This window comes from Lepidochelys olivacea (genome assembly GCF_965140295.1).
Source record: "Lepidochelys olivacea isolate rLepOli2 genome assembly, chromosome: 7".
NCBI classification, from domain to species: Eukaryota; Metazoa; Chordata; order Testudines; family Cheloniidae; genus Lepidochelys; species Lepidochelys olivacea.
In genome coordinates this window covers 36,124,940-36,148,033 of record NC_140417.1, presented here as the reverse complement: position 1 = coordinate 36,148,033, position 23,094 = coordinate 36,124,940, and the positions used below count along the sequence as shown (strand labels likewise).

Below are 23,094 nucleotides of genomic sequence, written 5' to 3'. Positions count from 1 at the left end.
GTAACAGTGCAAGACAGAAAAGGAGCCAGCCAATCACAAAATGGAAACATAGGAAGAAGAGAACTAAGGGGAGAAGGGTGGAATGGAGAACGAGAATAGGAAAGAGTAAGAATGAGCGGTAGATAGATGTGAAACTTGGTGATTTCTCTTCTTTGCATCTCCTGTCATTCCCAGAGTTTTGTCGCTGAAGTATAGTTGTGGGGACAGGACCAGACCTGGTGGTCAGAAGGTAGGAGATTTGGTTTCCTAGTTCAATCTGCTCCCTTGCAGAAGCCACAGGCAGACATTGCTGTCCCTGAGTTACAGACATACCAAATCCTTTAACAAAATTCTGATCTGTCTCCATTGCTTGTCTCACCTGGGAATCTCCCTGTGCCCCCCATTAAGGCCAAAGAACTTCGCTGTGCACTAGTTGCCCGAACCCTAGCTCACACAAACACAAAGACAAAGAGCTATGAGCCTCATGTGCCACACCCTAGAGAACATTGCACTTTTTCTGCTTTAGAAGCAGGCCTCTACCTGTCTGCCTGCATCCACCTCCAGGCTTAGCCATTGCCCTCACTACTGGCACCAACAGGAGCAGTTCCTGGGTTTCATTGCCTGTACCTGGCAGCATGGCACAGACTACAGCAGAGGACTAACTCTGGTCTTGCTTCACTCCCCCACAAACTTAGCAGCTGACTGAGATACTTCAGAAGGTGACCTGTTATCTAAGGAAGCCATGAACCTCAAGGGGAAAATAAAAACCCCTTCCAGGCAACCACAGGGTAACTTCTAGGTATCAGCAGTCTCGACCTTTGTTACTGTGGCAGGACTGGTCTGGACGGATTCTTTCGGCAGTTTTACCAGTCAAGCCTACAGATGTCAAATGTCATGAGATCGCCCTGGGTTTTGTGCAGAACTCAACTTTCAGGTGGTGAGATGCACAATTTAAGGATATATTGAACATATTGCTCACGTTCCAAAGTGAATGCACTAAATCACAATCTGGGGAGTAAGAAATCGCTACTTTTATCCCAATGGAACCAGTGAAGTTATTGTAACAAGATTTTATTTTTGATTTTGGACACAGTCCATGCACTAAACCAAGATGAACATTAACTGGTTCTGTGACACATGAGATGATAAAGTGTTACCTGCGACACCACCACGATTTGCCCAGTCTCTGCATCAACAGCTTGAACCACTCCAGTTACTGTCCCATTTCCAACTGCCTCTCCTCTTACAAGGCCAGTGCTGTTCACTGATGCAATCCTCTCATCACTGATGGAGAAAATTATGTTGGACTGAGGTTGAGGGCCTCCTTCTGAAGTAATCTGTAGTTACACAGAGACCAATGCTCATCAATAGTTTGCATCCATCACAACTCTGCTCTAGTTAATATTTTCACAGGGCCAGGGTGCACAATAGAGGGGGAGGCTACTCGTAGCTTCCTTTTTTTGCACAGACTGCACAAGGACAAATGGATGGGCATCTCTACTCCCCCAGCAGCACCCAGACCCCCATCTAGCTCACACACCAGCACATGGAGGAGGACCAGTGCATGGGGAGCTGGAAATGGGGACAAGAAGCTAAACACATAAAGGGTTGTTGCAACACGCATGCTGCATCCCCATGCCAGGGATTTTAAGGAGCAATTCTGCCTCCCTGTATTCCTCGCAGGTGGAGTGACTCTGCTCTGTGCCTTGCTTTGTGTACTTAGCCCACAGCTGTCAGTTTTATATTGGTGACAGGTTTACTGAACATCACCACTCATCCTGGGAGGGCTGGCTTTTCATTCGAGTGAGAAATACTGAAACATTGTCCTGACTATATGCTAGAACAGAAAGGTGGTCAAGTGTGAAGACATTCAACTGGCCTCTGTGCTGGAGAGGAGTTCTGGTATGAATGTAGCTATGTTACCAAGCTAAATATCAACATCCACCAAAAAGAAAAACAACAACAAAAAATTAAGATAGTATCATGGAAGCAAAGCAGTTAGCACTTCTCTAATAATGTATTAGAACAACTTCTCAAACAGGAATTACAGTGGACCAAATCTAAAAATACCTCACCTGAATCACTGCTCCTATGATCAGAGTAACTTTTCTCGGCAGTAGCCTAAATGGAGGAAAGACCTAGAAATGAAAGCACAAACATTTGTGTTCTCACCACTATCTGATTTAGATGAATTATGCTTCTGAACAGCATATACAGGTGTGTGTGGCAACTTGCTTAGCCTGAGCAAGCTAAGCCTCTAGAAAGTGCTGTTAACCCCAGGCCCTTAGCAATGTTTGCAGAGAAGTACTACTACACTTCTCAAATGCTGTTGGAGAGTAGTTTTTGGACACATTTTGAAAATAAAAATATTTTTTTCAGGTATTTTACAGGGAAAAAAATGCAGATTGTGCCTGATATAAATGAAAGCGGGTTGGGGGGGAGGGGTTGCTCCCTTTTATGGACACCCAGCCAGTTAGCTATAAATCCCTCTTGGTAGTTGTTCTCTACTTGCTTTACCTGTAAAGGGTTAAAAAGTCTCCCTGCATACGTAAAAGAAAGGGAGTGGGCATCTGACCAAAAGGGCCAATTGGAAGGCTAGAACTTTTTAAAACTGGGGAAAAAATAAACTTCTCCTTTGTGTCTCTGTTGTTCTCCCGGACAGCAGAGACAGGGCTGGAACTAAGCTGTAAAAAGCTTCGGGCCAGGTATGAAAAATATCACCAGATCATACCTAGAAACTACTCATTTGAAACCCCAGATATGTAAGTAGATCAAGAAATGCCTAGGAAGATGCGATTAGGTTTTTCTCTTTTATTTCTTTATGGCTTGTGGACTCCTCTGTGCTAATCCCAGGTGCTTTTGTTTTGCTTGTAACCTTTAAGCTGGACCTCAAGAGAGGTGCTTGATGCTTAATCCTTGTAATTGTTTTGTTTTTTTAAATCAAGCAAAAAGCCGAAGTTCCAAATGTATTTTCTTTCTGTTTTTAATAAAATTTACCTCTTTTTTAAGAACAGGATTGGATTTTTGTGTCCTAAGAGGTTTGTGCATATGTGGTTTAATTAGCTGGTGGCAACAGCTGATTTCCTTTGTTTTCTTTCTCAGCTCTTTCCCGAGGGGGAAGGTCAAAGGGCCTGAGGGTTGGAGGAATTCCCAAGTGCACCTTCCTCGGTTCTCAAAGGGGTTTTTTGCACTTGGAGGTGGCAGCATCTACCCATCCAAGGTCAGAGAAAAGCTGTAACCTTAGGAGTTTAATACAAGCCTAGAGTAGCCAGTATTAATTTTTAGAATACTTGCGGGCCCCCACCTTCTGCACTCAGAGTGCCAGAGTGGGGAATCAGCCTTGACAGTGCCAAATTACTGTTTTCATACCACTCAGGCCCCACCATAACAAGCATTTCAGATAACATACAATTAGAAATGAAGTTATTTACTTCAATCTGTTGGAGAGCAGAACTGATTTCTTGTCCATTTTTATCAGTGACTGTTGCTGTAAGGCTGGTTTGACCTATGACCATGCCGTGAACTAGAAAAGCAGCAGTATGGTCATCAAGAACTTCATCGAGAGGACTGCAGCAAAAGAAAATACATTAAATTAGAGAGGTCATTGAATGAATTACATTAATAAAAGGGTGACTTAGGGTACAAGGGGTTCATCTATCATCTCAAGGAGTTTTAGGTGACGAAGTCCTAAGCAGAATAATAAATAGGGATGTCAGTTCAGTATGGAGCAGCAGGAATATTGACTTCTTAACTGCCTGAAGCTGGAGTACCTTTACATCCAGGATGAAGCACCGATAGCACAGCACACGTATGGGATACATCACTGAAACCTGAACCCTAACTGGTTAGAGTACAGAAGGCTTCTGTTTCCACTGATAGCAGTTCTTAAACCAAGTTAGAAAATATAAAGGGCTTCTAAATGGGGCGAGGGATAGCTCAGTGGTTTGAGCATTGGCCTGCTAAACCCAGGATTGTGAGTTCAATCCTTGAGGGGGCCACTTAGGGATCTGGGGTAAAAATTGGGGATTGGTCCTGCTTCAAGCAGGGGGTTGGACTAGATGACCTCCTGAGGTCCCTTCCAACCCTAACCTTCTATGATTCTATGATACAACTCTGTCATTTCTAGAGATTCAGTAACAAACCCAATACAATGAGTTGGATACTCTCCTACTGATCTCCAGGCAGGTATTTATTCACTTCACATCATTTCCACTTTCTCTGCTCATGCGATGTTCAGAATTTAATGAAGTGCTACAGTGCATGACTAAGGCCCTGAATCTGAAAAGTGAATGGGAATTAAATAAATGCTGAATTTGAACCTTAAGCATAGCCAGGCCCCACAGAGAGACACTTCTTTCGAGACAAATTTTAAAAAAACTACATGTACTTCTCTGCCTGATTGATTGGGAGTAATGACATGAAGGCTGCATGGAGGCCTTTTTAAAAACATTACCCTTCAAATTCATTCAAAATAATAAGAAAATACTTCTACAATATTACTTTTGCTTCTTCTCCCTATTAGGGAATTGCTTTTAAATTCATGAAAATACACCATGAATCAACTTACACCAGCGACACAATCTGCGATGCTGCCCTCAGTTTTAAATCCATGACGGTGAAATATTTAGCCAGAAAAGGTTTTCTCGAGTCATCCAATACTCTAACATAAGCTTTAACGGTTTTCCCAATCTCCACCTGCAATATATATTCACAATCACTGACATTTTCCCTGGAAAGGTATTTTTAATCATCATTCTTATTTATTGGCATAAATGTCTTTTTATTGTAATGTGTAAAACTTTTAATGCTCTAATAAAAACTTAAGACTGGACCGTGAGGTTCTAGTGTTAAGCAGCCCTCACTGCCAGGCATCATTAGTGTCAAGTGAAATGAATGAATTCAGGTGTTTCAACTGGCATGGGCATAATTCAAACATCCAGAAATATCAAAACTTTTAATTTTGTATAAGATTTACGGAAAATTGCAAGTAAAATGTTTTTTATCTGACATATGGAAAATGACCGTGACAAAATATATTAGTACAAGAATCACTCTCCCAAACTCTCAGAAAAACAAGACAACATGAATTAGTGTTTTTTCAGAAGTATTCATGTATTTTTATTCATAATCCTTTTTATTATGGCAATGCCTAGAAGCACCAACTGATCATGGATCAATTGAGCTACAGACTAGGCAGATACATAGTAAGAATTGGCTTCTGCCCTGATGTGCTTACAATCTAAATAGGCAGGCTTGGGAGGGGAAACAATGGTACAGAGGAGTGAAGTGACCTGTTCAAGGTCACACAGCTGGTCAGTGGCAGAGAGGGAAACAGAAGCCCAGTCACAGCCCAATGCCATAACCAAGACACCATGTTACCTCTCGTGTACCTCAGCCTTACATTAATAACCAGCACAAAAGCCGATGACATTCTGAGACAGTCAACAATACTGGCTGCTGAAAAAATACAGACCTTGTCAACAACTCGGACATACAGTTCTTGTATATCAGATACATAGATTTCAGCTTTAGCTGGAGCAGGGAAAGTCAGACACAAGTCATGAATCATTAGCGTTAAAGTTCCTGGAAATAAAGGATATACCTAAAATGCCAAAAGAAAAAACTATTAGTTGATGCAATTTTTTTTTAAACTTTAATTTGTGTCTTCTTGAGGACTAAACTTATTTTCCTTATTGTACAGATCAAGTTGGACCCTGAATTCTGGACATAAACAAGTTTCTTTATCTCAAAGGATCAGGCAGACAGATATTTTACCCACTGAAGCAAAAGTAAAGCTGTAAAATTTATGTAAGCAATCTCATACCACTGAGGTAGTCTAAATGGCTTCTGGGTAACGATTTCTGTAATGGACCCTGATGTGGGGATAGCCTGGGGTCCTATATTCTCATGCTATCAGGAAGACAAAAAAAAGCCCCCAAACCACAAATCATCTGGAGCAATAAAATACTTTTCTTGGGGTAGAGAGGGAAGGAGACTAACTTTCAAACCAGTAGCACGGCACCTACAGTATTCAGAATGTTACCTTACATCATCAGAGGAGCTACGTTGTAACTGAGGTGGGAAAAGCTGTCATTTTGCCCATTGTGACTGCACTCGATTAACTTTGCTTCACATTATGGAAAAGAATTCCATGTTTAAATAAAGACAATTATTACCAAGTAGCTTTTAAAATTGAATTTAATTTACAAAAGTACTTCATTTGGCATCATTAGACTACTCCATGTGGTCCTGCCTTTTTGATATCCAGTACAGCCACTCTGACATTTCAGACTGGAGAATGCCACCTTCCTAAGAAGACTGGAGTGCATTCTGCTAGCCGTGCAACCGGAAACGAAAGAAAATCCACAAGAAATAGAATTTTTCACAGAAGTAGAGCAGGCAGGTTGAACTAAGTCTATATTTTTAACGGGTAAAATGTTTGATGTATTTAAAAAAAGCCAGTATTTTTGATCATACAGGTAGTTAAAAACAAAAGATTACTCACCTCATGCAGTAACTGTGGTTCAAGATGTGCCCCCCTATGGGTGCTCCACTCAGGTGCGCATGCGCCTCTGGAGGCCTTGAGCTGAGATTTTCTGTTAGCAGTGTTCATTTGACCTGCGCATTTGCTCTATACAATCTCAAGTTGCACTTCCAGGGTATATTGGGCTGCCGGGTAAACTGCTCTGTCTGAACATCCAACCAGAACAGTCCAAAGCAGAGGGGAAGGAGAGCAGGTAGTGGTTTTTTTAAATACATCAAACATTTTACCCTTTAAAAATATAGACTTAGTTCAACCTGTTTCTGGAAGTGATGAATAGGTCCAGCGATAGAAGTCCCAATCTCTGCAATATCCCATGCAGGATCTGGGCATCCAGCTCCCATTTGTAGTCTTGGGAGAAGTGCCTGCTGAGCATATCGGCTGTGACATTCTGGAATCCAGGAAGGTAAATGGCTAAGATCTGAATCTGATGGGCTACACACAAGTTCCATAACTTTTTAACTTTGGCACAGAGGAAGGGGGACCTTGCTCCTTCCAGTCTGTTGATACAGAACATGCAAGCCATATTGACCATCATCATTCTATTGCTCCTAAAGAAAAGAAGGAGTGTAATTCTTGACTCAGTATATTCTAATGAAAGGGGCCCCTGAAGAGGGTCAGGGAACGGGGGAGGGATGGATGGATGGATGGATGGATATATAGTGATGGTAAAGCCCAATGTTGTAACCTCCATGACTCACTTGTCAGTTGTAATACACTGCCAGGCCCCTTGGAAATGGAAAAGGCAGCCTCTCTAAAATAGGGGTTCTCAAACTGGGGGTCATGACCCCTTAGGGGGTCATGAGGTTATTACGTGGGGGGGTTGTGAACTGTCAGCCTCCACCCCAAACCCCACTTCATCTCCAAATTTTATAATCATGTTAAATATATACATTTTTGAGTGTTTAATTTATAAGGGGGGGGAGGGTCGCACTCAGAGGCTTGTTGTGTGAAGGTGGTCACCAGTACAAAAGTTTGAGAATCACAGCTCTAAAAGTTTGGAGGTGACCAAATGGTTGCAGCTTACAAACCAGAGATGAGGGAGGAGTTGAGCCTTTGACCAATCTGTCAAAATTGGTTTCGATTACGATTGGGTGCTAGCTTAAGGAGGGTAGAAAGCTCTTTTATTCTGGATTATCTGTCTTCTTCTAGCAGGTTGGGTGTGTGATGGGTTCGGTCACTGAGACCCCCTTGGGACTGTCACCTGATGTGCTGAAACTACGTCTGAGCCCGTTTTCCCTGTCAGCGTTTTCCCTGTCAGGGAGTCCAGAACCCTGCCTTGTTGAGCCAGATGCGCTAGTCTGCTGCAACACAGACCCAGGTCTAAACCACACCCCCAAAGCTACAGACTTTAACTGAAAACCACCCAGCTGGTTACCTATCTCCAGCACCCAAATGCCCAGCTCCCAATGGGATCCAACCCCAAATAAATCAGTTTTACTCTGTATAAAGCCTATACAGGTTAAACTCATAAATTGTCCGCCCTCTTTAACACTGATAGAGAGATATGCACAGCTGTTTGCTCCCCCAGGTATTAATCACTTACTCTGGGTTCAATAATAAACAAAAGTGATTGTATTAAGAATAAAAAGTAGGATTTAAGTGGTTCCAAGTAATAACAGATGGAACAAAGTAAGTCACCAAGTAAAACAAAGCAAAAACACACAAATCTAAGCCTAATACGTTAAGAAACTGAATACCAGTAAATCTCACCCTCAGAGATGTTCCAATAAGCTTCTTTCACAGACTAGACTCCTCCTTAGTCTGGGCCCAATCCTTTCCCCTGGTACATTTCTTGTTAGTTCCAGCTCAGGTAGTAACTAGGGGATTTCTCATGACTGCTTCCCCCTTTGTTCTTTTCCATCCCCTTTTATATCTTTGGCACAAGGGGAAATCCTTTGTCTCTCTCTGGGTTCCCACCCTTCCTTCTAAATGGAAAAGCACCAGATTTAAAATGGATTCCAGTATCATGTGACATGTTCTGTGAGACTTCATTACTCACTGGCTGGCATCCACATATACAGGAAGGCTTACAAGTAAACAGAGCCATTTACAACCAATTGTTCCAGTTAATGGGAGCCATCAAGAGTCTAAGCCACCAATAATGGCCCACACTTTGCATAATTACAATAGGACCTCAGAGTAATACTTCATATTTCTAGTTTTAGATATAAGAATGATACATTCATACAAATAGGATGAACACACTCAGTAGATTATAAGCTTTGTAATGATACCTTACAAGAGGCCTTATGAATAAAGCATATTCCAGTTACATTATATTCACACTCATAAGCATATTTCCATAAACATATGTAGTGCAACGTCACAGGGTGGTTTTGTGAAAACCAGAAAAGTAAACTGGGTGTGATCTGTGGGGAGTTTGAGACCTGCTAAATCTCCTCTTGCTTATAGGGGTGTACATTCCCAGAGATATCAACATGGCCCTGCAGTCCTTCAGTGTGTGCAGGGACTCATTCATAGTTCCTGAGAAGAGCTTCTGACCATCAAACAGGAGACCCTGGGCCCTATTCTGAACCTCTCTCTCTCACAAAACCCAGAAACTGGAGCCACAATGCCTTGAGCACGACAACTGCTGTGGAGATGGATCTAGTGGCAGCATCTGCGGCATCCAAGCATGTCTGGAGAGAGGCTCTGGCTAAAGGACCATGTTTAATGATGGTCTGGAAGTTCTCTATGCTCCTGTGGCAGATGTTCAATAAAGGATGCAAACTTGTTTTCATTTGTATAGTCCTTGTTGGCCATGATTGCCTGATGGATTGTGATCCGAAACTGGAGGGTTGTGGATGAGCAGACCTTCCATCCAAAAAGGTCTACTCTTTTCTGGTCCTTGTCATAAAAGGAGTAGACCTGGCATAGTGCTGTCTACAATGCTTGTTTACAGCATCCACCACCAGGGAATTAGGTGGGGGATGAGAGAATAAAAATTCTGAATCCCAGAGGGGGAACATAATAGTTCTTATCTGCCTGTTTTCAAGTTGGTGGTATGATGGCAGGAGTTTGCCACACAGTCTTTGATGGATCCAGGAGCACTTCATTAAAGGGTAGCACAACCCAGCTGGATGTTGCTGACCGCAAAATGGAGTCAGGAGCTCATGATGTGAGTCTTTAACCTCCAGAAGTATCTGAAGGGAGTCTGCCATCCTGTTCACAGGGTCCTGGTATTTACTAAAATTGTCAGCCCTTGATGGTGGTGGAGGCATGACTGCCTTGTCCAGAGATGAAGATGAAATAGGGGTTTGAGGTGTAGCCTCTGTTTGCCCAAGCCTCCTGTTCCTCAAAGGTCTCCTTATGTTGGGTGTTTGGTTGAGGAGACTGTATGACTCTAGTTTCCTGGACCAGTGGAGCTGGAGGTAGGAGTGCTCCTTCATCAGCTGTTTGTTCTCCTGAATCTTCTGAACTCCAGATTTTAGAGCCTGGAAAACAGTACACTTTTGGGAGATCTGACTCTCCAAGCAACAGGTACACTTAGAGTGGCCACTGCTGATCGGGATAGCCTCCCAAAAAGAGCTGCAGTGTTTAAAAACTGGTAAGCCAGGCATGCCCAGGCAGGCCAAATAAGCTCCCCAGAGGAGATGGGGAAGAAATAAAATGGAGAGAGGAAAAACGGAAACCTCTCACAACTACCTAACTAATTCTATCCTAACAACAATTAACACTAACTAGAAACACTAAACTAACTAACAACTATAAAACAGGCTGAGGCGTGCACAAGGTGGACACACTAAAGCTCTGTCTCAGGCCAACCCAATATACCCTCAGAATGTGGCATAAGGCTGTAGAGAGCACCTGTGCAGGCCGAATGGACATTGCTAATGGAAAATCTCCAATCAAGGGCTCGAGAGGCATTTGGGCACCTGATGTGGAGCACCCACAGGGACACTACTCAAAGAAGAACAGATCTTGTTTCATATATTTCACAAGGCTTCCTCACTGCCTCACTCCTAAAGGCTACCATTCCAAGATGAAACTCATATGACATCAGGCATAGTATTCCGATAGCCACATGGGAGATCTGACTGAAGAGATTTTAAGAACGAAGACCAACTGCATAAACTTCAAAAATAAATTCAGCTTCTTAGAATAACAAACTTATTTTCCCCTCTAGCTGACAGTCTCCCTGTGAATGTATTGTGAACTCCCTCTTTCTACAACTATACAGAGATGTGTTTTTATCAATACACACCACCAGCAATGAAGAACAGTCATCTCTGACATCACTAATATTGAATTAATTCTATTAGTTTTGTTGAATTTGTTGCCATTTACAAAGAATTCTGCGTATTGTCATGGCATTAATATTCCTCCCCTCCCTCAATAAAGAATATGATGCATATATATTATTGTTCATTGCAGGTAACTCCTAATTCAAATATATCATCGATGGATGAAATCAAGCATAGCTGCAAAGTAATACTTAATGCATCTTCTGGGTGACTATATCAAATCCCTGTAGGACGTGGGCCTAATACTTAAACAGATCTTTTCCATCTTTAGCCACAGTACTGCTATCCTTTTGAAGTTAGAAAATATTACAGCTTTCTCCCTTAGCATTATTAGAAGAATCTGAAGATTTTACAAATGTCTTTGCTAACCTGAAACAAATATTGTAATGTCACTGCTGTAATCAACTTATCTTTTATATATATTATTTCTGAACAATTTTGTGTTTTCATAACACTTTAACGATAGGAGAGTTTATTATAGATTTTTTTTATCACCTTAGAATCCATTGCTGTTACTGCTTCCTGAAGTCTAGTATAAAGATATAAACCTTTATCCTGCCAATAAGATTAACTGCTTGTTTGTCTGTTTGACCATTCCTATATGAGTGCTGCTTATTCAAGTAGGGATGTTAGATGCAATAACATTTTGGTTATGGTAATAACTCAGCTAGTTTCAGTTGTTCTCATTCAAATCTCTTGAGAATGGACAGTTTCTCTGAGCTACAAGGGCATTCAGAGTATTAGCATGCAAATGAGCACAAGTGGAGTTTATATTATGTGGCCTGTGTTCTTAACCAGGGTAAAGCAACTTTAGTTTTGCAAGGTCTCTGTGTATTTATGAGTACATTTCTCCAAAATTACTCATTTGGGCTTAAACGTACTTGAGAGGAAATTTCTATTATTTGCAAAGTTTACAAGCCTCATTCAGGCTTGAATTTGTAATCTATATACCAGCTCCCCACCCGTTCCCCAAAACAACAAAACCATATGATGTATCACAATTTATCTATTTGCTCCGCCTATGGTTGCAATTTAAATTTGCTCAACCCTAATATTGATTTGTAGCCTCTAGTCTCACTCATATTGAGGCATGTGCTGACTTCCCTCATGATTCTCCTTAACCTTATGTAATGATTCCAAGATCCACTGACTTTCAACTGTCCCTCCAGAAGGAAGTTACTTACCCTACGGCAGGGGTTCTCAAACTGCGGTTTGGGACCACTCAGGGGGTTGCAAGGTTATTAAATGGGGCGGTCGCAAGCTGTCAGCCTCTACCCCAAACCCCACTTTGCCTCCAGCATTTATAATGGAGTTAAATATATTAAAAAGTGTTTTTAATTTATGGGGGGGGGGGTCACACTCAGACGTTTGCTATGTGAAAGGGGTCACCAGTACAAAAGTTTGAAAACCACTGCACAGTAACTGGAGTTCTTTGAGATGTTGTAGTCAATGTTGATCCCACTCTAGGTAAGCACCTGTTTCACACATGTAGAACTGGATTCTTTTGAATAGCACTTTCCATCAGGGCCACCCTGTGCCTCTTCATGTTTCTGTTCGAGGTTATGAAGGGAGGGCGGAATGACCCTACCTCAGTTCCCTCTCAATTGGCAGCCCACATTGCTGAGAAGTGGGGATAGAAAGAGAGTGGTGGGAGTCATGCTTTGATGACAACATCTCAAAGAACCACCGTTACTGCAGGGTGTGCGTCAGTGCAGCTCCTGCTGTAGGTGACTGGCAAGAAGTATCCCTTCTGGATAGTGGAATGAGGAATACCAGCCACATCAGTCAAATGATGATCGGAGCTCTGCCCTCCTGAGCTTGGCACCAGAGCCAGCCACCACATCAAGGTTCAGTCACACTGCCAAGGGCAGCAAGAGGAAACTGAGGGAGGGTTGCAGCTGCCCCGCTCTTTATGCCCTTATATGGGAACATGAAGAGTCACAGAGCACAAGTATGGCTCCAGTGGCACCTCTTCCAAAACAAAATCCAATCCCACGTGCACGCACACCTCCAGTGGATCCACACTGACACATACTCAAAGAAGAACCTTGGGGACATGCTAAGTGTTGAGGACTTGAAAACAAAGGAAGCAATTTAAAGATCTCTTTGCTGAGAAAGGGAATAAAGAAAATTGACTGTAGAACTGCTGGGAGCATTGTCATCATCCCTGTGTAAGAGATTAAGGAAGAAAAGACAGTTAATTCTTCCTTGAAAAGTGCCAAACATGCCATCTTCTGCAAAAATCCAGTCCAACTCGCCAGAGCAACAGCCAGGAATTGTGACGAGTTATCATCACCCAATTAATATATATATTTATTTAATACAAATATTTAGGAGAATAGGAAGGGATCTGACCAATTGGCATTTCTAGTTCTGAATGTGTTCTTTCCGAAGGCACATTAGCACTGATTTATGGATGTATACAATGAAAAATCATAACAGGAAGTTGGACTGACAGAGCGTGGAAAAAGATACAGATTGCTAGAGTTATGGCAATGTGTGTTGAAATAAGGGTAGGATGTCTGCCATGTCGCTAGTTTTATTATTACAATAAAAGCAAGTTGTTGAAATGCATTTATAAGTGCATTTCTCTACTATTATCCAAGTCTACCTTCTGCGCCTTTTAATATAAACATTTGTATCTCTAGTATGGTGCATTTTTTATTGTTATAATTTATTGTACTCCATCTTCAGATTAAAACATTGAATGGATAATTCTTGACATAATAAAGTAAATGGAGAGTGGCACATTTTCCCTCAAAGTGTACCAACTGTATTCTGTACTGATTGCCTGCAGACCCCTGTAAGTACCCTGAAAGAAGATGTTGCCATTCAGGAGATAGTCTCCAATCCTGCAAACCGGTATACACATAAGAACATAAGAATGGCCCTACTGAGTCAGACCAAAGGTCCATCTAGCCCAGTATCCTGTCTTCCAACAGTGGCCAGTGCCAGGTGCCCCAGAGGAAATAAGCAGAACAGGTAATCATCAAGGGATCCACCCCCCATCTCTCATTCCCAGCTTCTGGCAAACCTAGGCTAGGGACACCATTCCTACCCATCCTGGCTAATAGCCATTGATGGACCTGTTCTCCACGAACTTATCGAGTTCATTTTTGAACCCTATTATGGTCTTGGCCTTCACAACATCCTCTGGCAAGGAGTTCCACAAGCTGACTGTGGGTTGTGTGAAGAAATACTTCCTTTTATTTGTTTTAAACCTGCTGCCTAGTAATTTCATTTGGTGACCCCTAGTTGTGTGTTATGAAAAGTAGTAAACAACACTTCCTTATCTACTTTCTCTACACCAGTCATGATTTTATAGACCTCAATCATATCTCCCCTTAGCCATCTCTTTTCCAAGCTGAAAAGTCCAAGTCTTATCAATCTTTCCTCATATGTAAGCCATTCCATCTCTCATTTTTGTTGCCCTTTTCTGAACCTTTTCCAATTCTAATATATCTTTTTTGAGATGGGGCGACCACATCTGCACACAGTATTCAAGATGTGGGTGTACCATGGATTTATATAGAGGCAACATGATATTTTCTATCCTATTATCTATCCCTTTCTTAATTATTCCCAGCATTCTGTTCGCTTTTTTGACTGCCGCAGCGCACACTTAACTTTACTACCATGACTAAGCCCATTTAAATCAATGGTGCTACTCATGGTACTAAAATGAAGCACATGCTTGAGTGTTCACTGAATCAGGACCTAATAATACTGATTATAACAACACCTGAATAATTTCTAGATCATGGGCAAAAATCATGACACAGACTGCTTTACCATGGAAAGGACAAGGACAAAACACTCATGAAGTTCAACTCTGGACCTCTCCATGAAGGTCTCATTTATCTGGGAAGCATTTAGGCTCGGATTTACAAAACCACTCAAACTGCCATCAACTTCCGTGAGAGCAGAGTTAGGCCAGTACCGACCATATCTGAAAATCTCATCTTTAGACCTCAATGAACAGCACTACAGAAAGTCTCATAACAGCTCTATAAAAGGAAGAACAGATTTTAAACAGCAACTATAAATATTTAAATCTGACAAATTTACTTTGTTTTTTGTTTTAAAGGACAAAAATGCTTGTACCAGATAAGTCATTTATGTTGTAGGAAGAGACCTACTATGATAACGAAAACAAATTAGCACAAATAAAATACCTGGAAAATATTCCACAACCAGAAACTATTACAAGAGAACACTTCACCTACAAAGAGCATTTACTGTCAAATGTTAGTGTCAAGTTTTTCCTTATGTCCTTGCCACGCAAAACTAAAACTCCCCCGCTGTTTCCTAACCGAAAGGATGGACAATATATGGTCACCATTAACAGATCTTGACCGTAAAGAGTGCAAGAAGCTACTCACTAGATCTTGCTGTCAAATGTGGTATGATAATAGAAAATGGAAAGGCACCAACAGGAAAGAAAAATCAAAGGATTTTTACAATCTCTTAGTAAGTGCTTCCCTCCTCTTTATAATTTGTTAACAGTACAATTTATTATGAATTATAACAAGCTGTTATCTCTCACCATACCAAAAAGGCAACACTGAACAATGAGATTAGCATACTCAGATCATTAAAATAAATACACTGAAGTATTATTCCACTCACCAAAGCAATGCCTCGAGCTTCTTGATAAGCCACTTTTACAACATTTACAACACTGGTGTTGATGAAAAAATATCCAGAACCCTCTCTGATGAGCAGCTCTGCCTGCAAAGGGGAAAAGCATGTGGGATTACATCTTTTTAGTACATTGCCAAAACTGTAATACACTTACTCTCTGAGTGTTTGTGACACTCCACCTTCCCCCAGATATAAATCAAAATAATTAGTAAGAAAATTATTTACCTTGACATCAGGGTGATTGTAGATTGTAACATCACTAGGACTCACTTTCACATCTTCTACAAGTATCAGCTCAATAGTGGCAGACACAGGGATAAGAGGTTCATACTGAAAGGAATAATGCAGACTAGTGATCAATTGGGGTAGCATACAATTAAAAGCCAGAGGAGAGTTAGTTACTCCTCTATGTAGGGAAGGATGGATTACCCAGATACTTAAATGGACAATGGAAGTGGAGGTTAGGTAACAGAATGTCTCCAACAATCAAGGTACAGATGGAGTTGCTTATCTGTTATGTATGCAGAGGTACACAATGCATGCTACAGTTTTCTGCATTAGGCCCAAAAGGGCAAGACAAAGAGCCTAGGCCTGTGCATTAAGGGCTTGGAAGGATTAATTTACGATGATTGACATAAATGTGTAGGGCTTATTAGATCACCAAAGACATTTTGGAGGCCTGATGTTCCAAGTTTAGATAGAATTCTGATGATAGCATTCAGTCTCTCTTGTCCTTCCACATTTCCTTTTCAGAATTACACAAGTTATTCACAAAAATCAACAAATAAAATAAAATCAACCCACAATTACTTGCAAGTACATAACCGCTATATAAAATTGTACTACAGAACCTGGTCTAATCATTTGATCCCAATGACATTAGGTTAAGCAGGAAAAATGCAGAGCAGCCTTTTCAGGGAAGTTAAGTATTTTATCCCCACTCAACCCAATTAGTTAAATTATTTTGCTCAATACAGAGAGGGATGTCATCCACAATGAAACACTTGAAACACATTTAAGTAAACGCTTTACTTAAATAAGTAAACTTTACTTAAATAGAGGACAGTCAGTCAATCAAGACATCTTAATAAGCATAGCTATTAACAAGATATTTGTTTGGGGTTTTTTTGTTTTTAAGGGGGAAAAAAAAAAAGTGCCAGCTTTCTTTGCCATAATGTTCATGCTGCAACAGGAATGAGCAAACAAATCAATATTTTCTGTCATTTAAATTACTGATGTATGTGTCTGACTAGCGGAAACTGACTGTGTAACCAATCTTTGCCTTGGCAAAATACAGGTTTCTCCCAGATCTGGAATTCAAAATGAATGAAAGCCAAATCCTGGTACCTTACAAATGTCTGAAGTCATTTTGAGTGGGTGTTCTATGGAAAGGATAGCCAAGAAATCAGTCCTGCATATTTGGGAAAAAAGGTAGAATTTTCCGAACTCGTAAAGAAAAATTCTACAAAGTTACTATTTCTAGGTATCTGTCGATCTCTCAGACTGCCTACCTGATGTTTGGTGTTGAAATATATGGCAATTGTTATTTGTTTGTCTTAAAATAAGGTAGAATTTGTAGGATCATATAGTAATACCATTCCACTTTCCTTACAGAAGTTATAGAAGAGGGACTGGATAGGTCAGGGGAAAAAGAGACACAGACCCATTCACTCTCTATGTCAATTTAAATCTAGTTCTGTGTAATCATGAACAAAAAGAATCATTACCATCGGATGGCTTCCAAGAGTTAGTTTCAGTCTAATTGCTAGATGGGCACATGCCCACATGATACAAAACAACTTCCCAAATGGAACAAATTGGGATCCTTGCTGGCAATCTCAGTGCAGAGCCAAGGACCGAATGGCAATTCTGATTATCCTCCCACTCCTACAGGATCTCACCTCCAGAGCAGAGCTGGGGCATACTGACAAAGCAGGGAGGAATTCACATGACTGCTGTCCAAATATATGTTATAAGCTAAGATAACTTCAGTCTCCCGGGCAATAAATTCTGCACTTTGCTTGAATCCTACATACACGTATGTCCTTAGCAGGGTTTTCAAAGAACCACTTAGAAAATTTTTTTAGCAAAGCCCTAACACTGTTTAATTTATTTTACACAAGTAATTAGATCTCCAAGACAAATGATATGTGATTCAGGGTTCTTTTGGTTTGTTTGGATTTGGTTTTTGTAAATTAGTAACTTGCTGTGTACAAGTCCTAGCCAATCCCACAAGGAAATGCTCACAACCCTCCCTTCTCCAATTTAAAAATATATATTTTTTCAAAAATTAAGCCACTAATTTGAGTCAGACTTCACTGCTTATTGAGACTGCTTTTTGCTGCCACCATTCCCTGTGTTTATAAACTGTCTACTTAGTTAAGCATTTCCAGGCAGATACTATGGCTTTTTATGTATCTATATACATCCCCTAGCTGGCACACGGCTGGTACTATACAAACATTAACCTCACTGCTCTAACAGACACAAGTCAAGCCGAACTACAGAGATACAGCCTGACAATCATCAATGTGTCAGAGTTGTAGAGGCTGAAACTTTCTGTTCTATTTTGCAACTAAATCCTAAATACATTTGTTTCCCCAATGATGGTTGTATCAAGCAAATGGTTGCTTTAGTGAAGGACAACCTGACAAAGCTTCACCAATCCACAAAAAACCCTGAATCAAAGAAAATTAAGTGAAATAAAGTATGAAAATTCTTTATAATCCTCTTACCCAGATTGTGAAAAAAGAACCAGTTATATTTAAGGTAGTTAAATGACTAAGAATAAAGAAAAATAAAACAACTGAGGACATTATACAAATAGATTGATGTGGTTCTGTCTTGGGAAGATGTTAATAAAGGGTTATCTTATTATTTTTAAACCAATTAAGCATAATGCAGCAAGAAAATGAATATATAGGGCAATCCTCATTAGGGCACTATGGGAAAAGCAGAGAGTAAATTATACTTCAAAGTACCGGTATATTCACTTTAGCTGCACTGAGATGAAACTGCTGGTATCCTGTCGCAGTAGCAGAGACAGCAGTTGTTCCAGACTCGTGATGAACTTGAACAGTTTGCAAGCCTGAAACAAAAACAAAATGACAGATTTACAACAGGAAGAGCTGTTTACTAAATTTTAGCTTAAAGCACCCCCAATGAAGTCATATTTATCAGGCTGCATGGCAGAAGGAGAGGGGAGGTTATGGCCATTTAAAATTAATGCTCAACATATTTTCTACTTTCATTTTATACATTTTTAAACAGCCAAGGATTTTCTTTTTTACATACAGATTTCTCTTGGAAAAATTTTACACCCAGTTAGAAAACAAGCTTTAAAAAATTAAAGCTGATTGAATGTTTTGCAGGTCAGATTATAGAACTCCGTTTTCTTGGCTTTAGCACACAGGTAAACTACGGCCCATGGGCCACATCCGGCTTGTGGGACTGTCCTACTTGGCCCCCAACCTCCTGGCCTGGGAGGCTAGCCCCCGGCCCCTTTCCCCCTGTCCCTGTGCGGGCAGCGCTCTGGGTGGCGGGGCTGCCCACTCACGCAGGGTAGTGTGTCTGGCTCCGGCCGAGTGGTGCTGTGGCCAGACATGCTGCTCTGAGTGGCATGGTAAGGGGGCTGTGGGGTTGGATAAGGGATAGGGGATCCCGGGGGGCAGTCAGGGAACGGGGAACAGGGGGCGGTTGGATAGGGCAGAGATTCTGGGGGGGGCAGCCAGGGAGGTGGCGGGGGAGGTTAGATAGGGGGTGGAGTCCCGGGGGCAAGGAGCGGGGGGGGGGTTGGATCGGTGGGGGGTTTTGAGGGGGGCAGGCAGGGCGGGGGAATGGGGGTCAGGCTGTTTGGGGAGGCACAGCCTTCACTACCTGGCCCTCCATACAGTTTTGCATCCCGAAATGGCCCACGGGCAAAAAAGTCTGCCCACCCCTCTCTAGCATAAACATAACTAATTGTAATTAACCCAGTTTTCCTCCAAACAACATAGTGCATAATCTTAAGTGATCTATACCATGCATTTTCTTCTGACCACTTCCATCCTCTTTTAGAGACAGCTCCATCGGCATACTGGGCTCAATGCTGGCTAAGGAAACTTTTGTTGATTCCCAATTAATACCAAGGGAACTGAAATTATCAAATTTACGCCCCTGTTGGTCAAAAGCAGCCAAGTCCAATACCGGATTGCGATAGTTTGAAACAGGAACCTGAAAAGGAAAAAAAAAATAATAATTTGGAGGGGATCCCATTTTGCTAGGATCCCATTTTGATCCCTGAAAAACAGTTATGTGCAGCAGAATGGCAACTTTCAAACAAAGACATCACTTTTATGAGATTTTTAAGGTAAAGTTTTGTCATCAGAACATTTCATAAGAAAAGTAATGGTAAACCAGCCACCAATGAAAAGCCATGTTAGATTGTACTTCAATTTTTTTTTTTTTTTTTTGTGCCAATGAGTCTACTTATAAAACACTTGAGGAGTCTCTGGATTCTGAAAAATCAAAGGGGTCTGGAGATATTAACTTGCTATCACACACAAGATGCATTTCAGGGTTATAAATCTTTCCAAGGGCTACTAAGATGATATAAACTGCAAGTCTGATGCCTGAGGAGTTTGTGACAACTGTTCAACCTCAAACTGTTTTATAAAATGTCAAAATATCTACCTCAAGACATTAAAAAAGACAACAAAGAAAATATATAAAGTTACATATAAAGGCATGACTTCTAATTTTGTGCAACTAAAATGTTTTGTACTTATGAATGCTGATGCTAGGATGCCATGAATATCGCATGCTAGCAGGGGAGCACAAAGTTTTACTCATTTGGATGATGGAGTCATACATCCTTAATGTTGGCATAACCGCCAAATAAACATTGCCTATGTATTCTGGGCCAGATTTTCAAGCATGCATGCACCTTCACATACGCCTAAATTCAATGCACAACACTCTCTCCCAGGCTAATTCATGCACACATGTAAGTATTTGTACACAAACAGTTGCGCCTACACAAGTTAGGCACATGTGCATACTTGCAAGCATTTTAAAATCAGGTTCCATGGATACAATAAACTTGGACCATCCAGATTAGAATCAAAGGGTATGAGGAACAACTTTTTGTACCCAGAAACAGTTGTCAAAGACATATTTTTGTTTAAAGTCAGATAAACAGGGTAGCTGACCTGCATGTTGTTTACATTAAGTTTTCAAACAAAAATACAAAACAAGGATGTTATCAAATACACACCAAGAACAACTGGGAGGTCAGGAGAAGGAAACAGAACAGAATCAAATTTTGCAAGAAACCCATGCATAGCAGAGAGTACATACAAGGAAGGAGTTCCCCTTTCCTTATCCCAGATGACCCATGAAATCCTAGGAGACGTCACTTGAGAGGCCCTCTGACAGGGACACTTGGGGGTCAGAGGACATGACCCACATAGTTTTGCACACACATCCTATTACCTGGTATGACCTATTACCTGGTATGACCCAAACTATACACACACTGGAACAATCCCTTTAATACCCCTACACTCTGATTATTCTTGCTCCTAGCACGGGTGGAGTTGGAACTAGTGCTGGTCAGTCAGAACATAGGTGCTCAATATCACTGCTCTTGCAGCCTGTGAGCACGCCTGTTTCGGGATATTGCCACATGGAAGCACACTTTGCCTTTTAGAGGTGAAATGAATGGATTGCTCCTGTGTCATTATCAGACTTACCACTTGCTTGTTTTGTTGCAGCAAAGGGCAGGATAGGTCAAGCTGAGGATTTGCATAAATAGGAGTCAAAGTGAGTCGGGAAGGGGCTGCGCAGATAAATTTCACAACGGCTGGTTCAATGGCTGGAAAAGGGTTGGTAACTGTGGGCTTATTTCCAACTGTTAAGGCGATCACCTGTATAACATTTGGGAAAGTCAACAAGGTAGATGAAAGCAAAGAACAACTGAGTGCAGGTATATTTTACAGGTACAACTATCCTGCTTGAGGCATCTCTGTTATTTTCTGGTGTCGAGAAAGAATAAATAAGATATGATATGAAGGGCTCATGAGTTCATGCCCCAATCACATTCTATACCACAGACAGACAAGTAAAGAGGATACATTTATTTTAAACACTGTTCCAGACCATTATCAAAGCTCAAATTCTCAGTCCCTTTTCATAGTCATTAGTATCTCACCAAACTGACAAGAAGGCAGCTTTCAGAGCTTATAAAGATAGTCATCTGGGTTCACTCTCTCATAGGAGGGAAAGGAAGCCAACAGGGAACTGGGCTGGAGGTCCTGTAGCCATTTCAGCAGCTTTAAAAACTGCATTTGTTTTTTCATTTTTTACCCACAGCGCTCTCTCACATGATAATATCAGACTGAATTAAGTACAGGAACCTTGGGTTTTCCCCTTGTTGGCTGGCTGTGAATAATCCCTATCAGCGATTGGTGAGAATTATTGCAATGCCATTCAAATATGACCATTTCTGAGTCATAAAGGTTCCGAATTATATTTTGTTACAAGAGTCCTCAATTTGGAGGTAACAGCAAGAAACTGTTTCTTTTGGACTAACCCTGCTAGATTCAACTGGGTTTTGTGCAGTATGCACTTTGGGATGCCAGCTACATTGGGTAGTTAATAGCCCTTGGAAGATGATTAGATAACTGGTCAAAATGTAGACCACAGCAAGGCAATATACAAATTGAACAGTATCTGCAGGCAGGGGAATTCACTTCTACTACATATTGCAGAAACAAGTGCTAATGGATCTTGGCTGTGTGTGTACCCAATCTTTGAGCATAAGAGCTGGGCACCTTCCCGTAATAGACTGAATAAGTGGCATACCAGACTGGTACACCATGGAGAGAACTTGGGGCCTCCTTACTGATATTTATTCAAGTCAATGGAGTTACACCAAGGATTAGTTTGGTCCAGTATGGCAAGTTAGACTAAAGAGTTCAGTCTCTTCTTAAAATAACCTTTTGCAATTATCGTATTCATGGTAAATACATTCAATGGCAGCTATAAGGATTTATCTGTTCTAATACCTTCCATGATATAAGGTTACTATGAACTGGCTTCATACTACAATAAAGCCATTGTAATCTTTTTAACAATTTCAAAAATGCTTCACTCTTGACTGATACCAGACTAAACAGAGTTCATAAGCAACAGGCAGTCATGTACTTATTCAAGTTCCATACTGGCTTATTACAAAAGCTGTTAATCATTTGGAGGCTATACTTTATCATAAATCAATCTGGTTTCTCTTCTCAATTACTCTACCCAGGATTTGAGAGAGAACAACATAAATACCTTCTGGTACTTACTTGTTCTCCCAGGGTTTTGCAAGATACTCTAACCCAGTGCTGGAAATGATTCCGAGATGTTGGAGGCCCAAATAAAGATAAACCAATACTTTCTGTATCTTCAGCAGTGATGTTCCTAAAGAATTTTGAAGGTTCTTGTACCCATGGTCTGGGTCCACCTTCAAACAACATGTCTTTGGAAGAACCCAAAGTTACCAAGGCAACAGAAGAAGGATCTATAGTCTGGAAATGAACAAAAGTTATACTCATGCATATATACCATGACATATATATACATACATATTATATATATATTTTATACTGAAATCTATCAGGTGACCATAGTTTATGTGACATTTTTCTCATTCTCTGTGGA

General features: G+C 41.0%; 1 protein-coding gene across 1 annotated transcript in view; it reads right to left on the bottom strand.

Moving 5' to 3' along the window:
• The window catches only part of NUP210 (nucleoporin 210), a 117,599-nt gene that overhangs the window by 34,874 nt on the left and 59,631 nt on the right, over positions 1 to 23,094 (bottom strand). Inside the window, exons 15-25 of the mRNA XM_084633722.1 lie at positions 22,740 to 22,961; positions 21,144 to 21,317; positions 19,431 to 19,623; positions 18,393 to 18,499; positions 15,637 to 15,741; positions 15,397 to 15,498; positions 5,453 to 5,581; positions 4,547 to 4,674; positions 3,411 to 3,546; positions 2,055 to 2,117; positions 1,137 to 1,316 (exon numbers count right to left, since the gene is read on the bottom strand). Coding sequence (XP_084489848.1) covers positions 1,137 to 1,316; positions 2,055 to 2,117; positions 3,411 to 3,546; positions 4,547 to 4,674; positions 5,453 to 5,581; positions 15,397 to 15,498; positions 15,637 to 15,741; positions 18,393 to 18,499; positions 19,431 to 19,623; positions 21,144 to 21,317; positions 22,740 to 22,961 — 1,539 coding nt within the window. The remainder of the gene's footprint in view (positions 1 to 1,136; positions 1,317 to 2,054; positions 2,118 to 3,410; positions 3,547 to 4,546; positions 4,675 to 5,452; positions 5,582 to 15,396; positions 15,499 to 15,636; positions 15,742 to 18,392; positions 18,500 to 19,430; positions 19,624 to 21,143; positions 21,318 to 22,739; positions 22,962 to 23,094) is intronic.